General features: G+C 36.6%; 1 protein-coding gene across 1 annotated transcript; it reads left to right on the top strand.

Annotated features, from left to right (window-relative positions):
- The first annotated feature begins 7,225 nt into the window (after nucleotides 1–7,225).
- Nucleotides 7,226–7,700, top strand: LOC113333252 (blue copper protein-like). The gene is made up of 2 exons (XM_026579977.1): nucleotides 7,226–7,403; nucleotides 7,525–7,700. Exons 1-2 carry the CDS (start codon nucleotides 7,226–7,228, stop codon nucleotides 7,698–7,700), a joined length of 354 nt encoding a protein of 117 aa, XP_026435762.1.
- Nucleotides 7,701–8,166: the final 466 nt, after the last annotated feature.

Here is an 8,166-nt window from a genome sequence, read left to right as displayed (position 1 = left end):
CTAATCAACCAAATCCTCCATTAGGTCAAGAACATCAATTTGAAACTCCTCAACCTTCATAAGGTATGTTTCGAAAAACCCAGTTAGGGTTTAGTCTATTGAGTTTGATTTAAGTTAGTTTTGTATGAAATATTAGGGTTTTGTTGCAAAATTGAAACTGGATTGTAGCAGTTATATGTGAAGTACGGTTGATAAATACTCCAATTCCAACCGTAACTATGATATTTGTTGAAGATACGGTTGGTAACAACTGAAATACCAACCGTATGTTATTGAATTTAAGAAAAATTGTTCAGTTACGTTTTTTATTTGCAACCGTATGTGGCTTACGGTTGTGTCTTCAGTTACGAACCGTATATTGTTCTGTAACTTATGTTTTTGGTTTTTACGGTTTGTAATTTCATCAATGTTATCAACTGTATTTGAGTTACGGTTTGTAACTCAACATCCATTACTAACCATAGAACATCTTGTATGTTAGTATTTGGTCAAAGATAACTTACGGTTGATATCGATACATCAGTTACCAAACGTATCTTCGGTACGGTTGATATCGATTCACTATTTACCAACCGTATGAGTGGTACGGTTGGTAACTGTTCATTGGTTACAAACTGTAACTATGCAGGCTCACCATTTTGTTTTGTTTTTTTGTCATCTATATTATTTGTTTTACCCTTAGTAAATCAATCAATTGTTATGCTTGTGTAGGAAGAAAAAGAGAGGAAATGACCTAACCCCGACTGATCATACGCCCACCATTTTGTAGGAACAAAAAATTTACAGACATACGGTTCATATTTGTCTTTCCTTTACCAACCCTACCGGGGTCCGATTGGTAACTTAAAGCACATTACCAACCGTATATTGTCCTGTGTATGTTTGAAGTTGTTAGGTTACAAAAATTTGTTGAATTACCAACCGTGTCTCTGGATTTCAAATTTACTCAGAGGTACGGTTGGTAATTTTCTGCTAGTTACCAGCCGTAACTCTGGAAATCAAAAAATTTACAGACATACGGTTAGTAATTGTCTTTCCTTTACCAACCGTAACTCAGGAAATCAAAATATTTACAGACATACAGTTCATATTTGTCTTTCCTTTACCAACCGTATATTGTCCTGTGTATGTTTGAAGTTGTTCGGTTTCAAAATTTTGTTGAATTACCAACCGAAGTTGGGTGCAGTTGGAAAGTCCGAAAAAGTTACCAACCGTATCTCTGGATTTCAAACTTCAATTTGAAAATATATCCGTTATTGAAGACTTTTTTGAAAATATATCCGTTGAGACTATCAATAACTTCAATTTCAAAACATAGATCCGTTATTGAAGACTTTTATTTATATATATATATATATGCTTATCCTACTTGCTTGGACTTACACCTCCACTTGAATTCCAAAAATAGATCTCTAACCTTAAGCTATATTATGGCTCCAAATCTTGAATTCACTTTGGAAGAAGATTTATGTATTTGCCGCAACTTTGTTCTATGCTATCCAAAAAGAGGAGAAGAACGACGTCGATGTGGTTTTGTGAGTACAAGTTATTTGAGTACTCTATTTGAAAAATTTTGTTCTGAAACAGGAAACCCTAATAACTGCAATGCAATTATGTTGTATGTTTGTTATGGAACTATTCGGGATAATGTTCAAGAATTTATGGCATTAGTTCGTATCATGGGTGAAATACGTTGAAGGGGTGAAACTGACGCTGAAGTTTTAGAGAGCTCTATTCAAGAATGGATGCGATGGAAAAGGTCGAGTTTTCAATACTTACCTCATTTCAACATCCTTAAAGACTTCTATCGCACTCTTAGACCCGGATATTAGTATCATTTTAAGTCGCATGAATGAATGAGTTGTAATTTCATTTATATTTGTAATGGTTTCATGGTTGTAATGTTGGTTTAGTAATGAACAAAATACTTCATTTATTCTTGGTTTAGTCAAAATAAAAAATACTTTCAACATTCTTTGAACTACTTTGAACATAATACTTCATTCATTCATTCTTCATCATCGCTCATAAGTAGGAATTGCTTCGGCATAGATTGAGTGATGGCCTTCCATAATTCAATCCTTTCCTCAAATCGATTGCACCAAGTCTTGGGGAGTTCACCGTCACAACAAAATTCCCTACACAATGTAGGTAATGGACTTCCTTCATGCAATCGGAGGCCGATGTAATGATTTCCTTCCACATGCCCCATTACAACTGTTTTTTTAATTGACAAGTCTTCGTCAAACGGAACTCTTGTTGGTGCAAATGTAATGCTCAAGTCTCTGGAGATTAAATGAATGACGCAATTGAATGCGTTGGCGAGTAGTTGGCCACATATAGGCATGTGCATCCAATATTCACTTGTCAAACATATGTTGCCGGTTAACCGCTTTTCCATTTCCTTCAAGCTCTCATTTAACACCTCATCGGTTTCGTTTCTTTCAACTCTCATCATCGGATTATAGAAGTCGCGGTAACCACGTAATTCCATTAAGCTTTTTTGCCTTACGTAAGTAACTTGGTCACAACCCCACCCTATCGCGTCTTCAAAGGGTCCAAGTTGATCCACGAAGACGTGGTAACCACAATTCCCATCACCATGAACATCCTCCGTGGCCTTGATATAACCACGAATATAATCGGGTAAAAAACGAAGGTAATATTCATAGGGAATGTAATGGTTCCGGCTATATCGACCATTCTCATCTCTAGGTGGTGCTTTAGGCAGTCCTTTTAGATGAATCCTCTCCTTCTCCTTGTCAGCACTTGACGGAATTATTTCAACCATCAGACTCTTTCCATTGTTCCTTCTAATTGTTTAACACCAACTGTACCAACAAACCTTTTTATTAAACTATTTTGGGAGGAAACCTCGGGACCGACATTGGAACCTTTACATTTAAATTCATCGTCTTTTTCTCCACTTTCTTTGCAACCTTTTCCTTTATCATCAACTTTGTTTCTTTGTTGTTCTTTAGAGCGATATACCGGACCTCTTCCTTTAACATCAATTTTGCTTGTCATACTTTCTTGAGTAGGAAGCTAGGTACATCTTTGTTGTACATTTCGACGGCTTGGTTCCCCTTTATCCGCTTGACCTCTTTTTCGTTTGTTTCTACCTTGCACATCATCCTCTTCCATCTCATCCTACGCTTCATATTCCTTTCGCAACCATTCATAACCACAAGGATCCATTTTCTTTGATTCTTCCGCCAATTCTCTTGCTTTTTTATTTCCTACGTACCTCTTTTTTTGGTAGGAGGCCTCCCCTTAATCGTCCCCTTTGGTGGTTCCTTGATATCATACCTAAATTGTGGATATACGAAATCTCTCAAGCTACTCAACCATATTTGCCTTTGGCCTTGACATAGTGAAGCATATTTATTTTCTAGAGCTCTTCCAATCTCGGTATCGGCAAACGTTCCTAGAAATTAATCATCAAAAATTGTTTCACGGAAGGATAATTGTTTCCAAAAGGGATCAACATCTTGAATAGGGATCACTTTGTTTTGGTACGTGGATATAACATGCTGACATGGGATTCCAAAACTTGTCATGTTTGGACAAACACACTCTTCTTCATAATCGCCCCATTCATAATGTTGGACTTCATACATTATCTTCTCAATTGCTTTGTGCGAAACTTGATGTGTAATTCCACTTAGACACTCATTGTCTAACCATCTGGTGTGTTGCTTGCACTTGCTTTTTTTAAAAGACTCTGTAACTCTATTGTGATCACGGAGGAAATACGAATGCATGGCTTCGAATAACGTAACTAACCCACCATTACAACTATGAAGTTTCTTCTTCAACCGGTTGTGAGATAACTCCACCGTACTTGTAGCTTGGTTGTCATAGTTCTTATATTGGTTAGTGAACACCGATATGAATTTATCTTTGTGTGGATCCAACCAATTATCCAACAAATACTTCACAACACTTGGATAACCTTTTTTCCACTGAGCCACTAACATACGAGCTCTATCCTCATATTCATCCACGGTGATAGAATAGGTCAAGGCTTTCCACTCCGTTTTAAAAATTTCCCATTTTTGTTCCGCCAACTTGTCATCCTTCTTAAACTTCTCTTTGGCATCCTTTTGTTGATGTAACAGTAGCTTCTTTATTCTTTCCATTTCGCTCTTTTTGGTTGGACGGACAAGGCGCATGCACTTAGTTTCAATACTTTTCCACAAGTGGAACGTGCAAACAAGGTTATGAGCTTCCGGGAAAACCCTCCTGTTCCTTGTCGGTAATAATGACCTTTGGAGTATATCCCTCTACGTAGAATAGCTTCACTTGGTTCAATGCCCATACATAGATCTCTTCGAGCTCATCTTTCAAGAAGCAAAAACCAACACTAAAGGAGCATTGGTAGAAGTTTGCCCGACAAAGTTCAACAACGGCATCTCAAACTTGTTGGTTTTGTATGTGCAATCCATTAGAAGGATTTGATGAGAGCACCGTGCCAACTTCACAAACTCGGGATTAACCAACAAAATATTTCCTATTCGTCCTTTCTCATCATCATCGTTGAATATGGAGTAGTTATGCATCTCCCCCAAATGCTTTAATTGTTGCATTTCGTGCCTTTGTTCCCATTTCTTAGCCTTGTATTTTTTTCTTGCATTGTAGATGTTATCCAAATTAGAAGCATTTTGAGGGTTTCTTTCCTTTAAGTGAGCGAGGATATCAATCGGCTTCATACGAATTTGTGTCAGTGATTATACGATATTCTCTTCTTCTTTGGTAAGGCGTCCAGCATAAGCGTGTGATAGAAAACTCTCGGGTATAGGGTGGTTATGACTACCACATACAACTTTCTCCAAAAACCACTTGTTTGCCTTGTTCCTTTTAAACTGAAGATTGAAGGGGCGTCCTGTCTTCTTACTGAAAGTAGTATTCTTCCTCTTTGTCTTTGCTGCTTGCAAGGTATCCTTTTTTGTGTGAATTTTATGTTTTCCACTACACTCGCAAACCATTTGAAAGGCACTATATTTAGTGGTACCATTACAAACTATGATACACCTAATCAACTTGCCTCGTTCTCTAGCCCAATTCTTTGCATCGTCTTTCTCCTCCCATGTCTCCTCGGTTAAATAGTGAGAGCTAGAATCTTTGGTGAGAAGTTGATTTGCTAAAGGTTGGTCATCCATTGTAGGAGGTACAATAAAGAGCTGGACAAAAATATACCAACATTAGTCTAAACTAGGCCACAAAAAAAATATATGTACACAGGTAAGGTTGGTAACGATAAAAACTTAGCAACCGAACCTCGGGTACGGTTGGTTATTCGAAAATTTTAACGAACCGTACAACCATACAGAGTAATATACGGTTTGTCACGAAAATACATAACAAACCGTAGGATAGGTTCGGTTGGTAACTAATTCTACATTACCAACCGTACTAGGTGCAGTAAATACCGCCATGCAAAGGATGATTAGATATGGTTGGTATCGAAATTTCTCAACCAACCGTAACTGATACTTTTCCCCAAAATTGAAGAACATACGGTTGGTAACTGATACCTTTGCAACCGTAACCACTAGGTACGCTTGGTAATGAGCTCAATTGCAACCGTATGTTCTTCTGAAAATTTTAAAAGTTTGATATTTTTACGTACTTCAGAGAATTTTGAGCAACAAAAAACTAATGGGAACTAGTTTAGAAGTATACCTGGTCATTTTTCAGTGCTTGGTTCTCCACTTTGTTGGCCAATTTCTTCAATTGGTTGAGATTGACCATCACTTTGGGTTAAAACATCTACAACATCTAACAAATACTCCATATCAGGATCTCCATCAAGAGGTATGTAGTACTTGTTTTTTCTATCATATAGAGATTCACCCACCTCAAAGTTGCCACTGAAATCACTCATTTTGGTTGAGTGAATCAAAATCTAGGGTTTCACAAATATCACATAAATTTTTTTTTCTCTCCTCTAAACTTTTTTTTTTTAAATTTTCATAACTCTAAAAATATGATTTTAGAGTTATTATAAGTGAAAATTAGTTATCACACTAATCTTGATTATCAAACACTAAACTTGATTATCAATCACTAAACTTGATTATCAATCACTAATCTTGATTATTAACAATAAGGATTAATTGGTCATTTCCATATTGTTTTGGATAAGGGGCACTTGAATTACCACCTAATAACCCTTTTTGTCTTATTAGTTTTGCCGCCCTCTACTATTCCTTGCCGCCCCTATACCAAGCTTGTAAAACTATGCCAACTTCACATCTAAATTACATACTACGTGTGCTTTGAAAATAACTGAATAATGCCTTGGTATGAATGATAGAGAAATCAATTGCAACAACATAATGAACAGCTCTCTAAAGAAATATCTCGAACAACCTAAACGTGAACCAGCATCCCTTAGATAATATTTACATGATGCAACTCCAAAATTTCAAGAAATCTAATTATTCAACGTTCAGATTTGTCGTTAACCACGCATAAGTGACACCAACCCTATGAACCGGAAGCAATTTTATGCATCTGCACGGGCATTAAAAGACCTTGTTATACATATTTTATAATCTATTTAAGACGTGAAATTAAACATTTAAACAACAAAATCATTCTAACCTTATTGAAAAATTATATTTTTTAATGTATGCCAAATTTCTGAACCGAATCCACATCTCACGAACCGTTGACCGACTTTTGAGCGAATCCGAACTCTCTTAATGTGTCCCGATTTGCTAACAAGGGGTGTATCTAAGGAATGTTTTGTCTGATACCAAATATGATACACCTCCGAGCAAATTAGTATCTCCCATCAGCAGCCATGATATTCCACCAAGATCTTATGTTATGTAGTGGAACTTTTTTGACCAGCAACAAAAAAGAATTCGGTTACAAAATCTCTGTGCATTCGGTTCAAAATAGAGTACTGCTCTCTTTCAGAATTCATGCATGAAATAATTTGTTAAGTTTGTACTGACACACACCCTGTTGAGACCCGTACCACCTTGGGGAATCGGCAACTTTTGCATTATTCACAAGCCTCGGGTGATCTGCGTTTCATCTTTAGTGTCTCTTCATTCCAAGCTTTCCCCAATCTGATCTGTTGTTCTTCACACCTATAAATATGTTTACTTCGAAGCAAATTCATTTATCACTTGTTTTGTCTCTAGCCTTCACATATTATTATTAGTATCTTTTACTTGCACTGAAGAAAAATTACTCAGAACTTATGAAGATGAATTACCAAGTATGGGTTTTTGAGACTGCTATGAAGTTATCGATCCTGTTATCGCTTTTTATTTATGCTTCATCTGCTACTAATTACACTGTTGGTGGCGAACTGGGATGGGATTTGGATTCTGATATCCAAACTTGGAGCTCTTCACGTAACTTTAGTGTAGGAGATACACTAGGTTTGAATTCTTTTAATCACTCGATTACACTAATTTGATTGTTTATTATATCTTATATTGAATTGATTATATATTTTTGTATGCTTCTGAATTATAAGTTTTTTTTAATGTTGAATTGCAGTGTTCGTGTATACACCTGTTCACAATGTGCTGGAAGTGGACGAAGTTGGATACAACGCTTGTGCCTCAGACGACCCGATCAGTGTAGCCGATGATGGTAATACTACTGTCACTCTTGACAGTTTCGGTACTAGATATTCATTTGTGGAACTTATGGTCATTGCGGCGCTGGATTAAAGGCAAAGATAGTTGTTAACTCAACACACTCGTCTGGCTCAGGGAAGAACAACAATCAGTTTGTTATAACTACTATAATCAGTCTAATGATCAATGACTAGTAAACTGTGTTCTTATGTAGAGTCCTGTTACGGTTTACTTACTATGGTTATTGTGCACGATCGAGTCCTATTTCGAGAGTCAGTTGCTGTTGTTTCACTTTTATGAATAAAATTTATGGGTTTAGTTATTTATGTGTCTTCCCTGAGACAGGCAGGTTCTGCATCTTGTGTTTTCCTTTACCAGAGGCAAGGCAATAAATGAATTATCTGCTAATAATACAACTTGGTTCAGATTTTCTAGAAAAGAAGAAACAGAATAATAACTGGTTCTGACAAAAGAGAACTGCCAGAATTAGCAAAAGATAGGAATAACAACTCCCGCATGTCCCTAACTAGTGGTTTGCCTTTCTAGTTATAAAAATGAT

This window comes from Papaver somniferum, chromosome 1, assembly GCF_003573695.1.
Source record: "Papaver somniferum cultivar HN1 chromosome 1, ASM357369v1, whole genome shotgun sequence".
NCBI lineage: Eukaryota > Viridiplantae > Streptophyta > Magnoliopsida > Ranunculales > Papaveraceae > Papaver > Papaver somniferum.
This window is presented reverse-complemented; position numbering and strand designations above follow the sequence as displayed.

Excerpts from the sequence above, each read along its gene's own strand:
- LOC113333252 (XM_026579977.1), top strand. The coding sequence starts at position 7,226 with ATGAATTACCAAGTATGGGTTTTTGAGACTGCTATGAAGTTATCGATC. Across the intron at positions 7,404-7,524 it reads TAGTGTAGGAGATACACTAG|TGTTCGTGTATACACCTGTT; the intron begins GTTTGAATTCTT and ends GTTGAATTGCAG.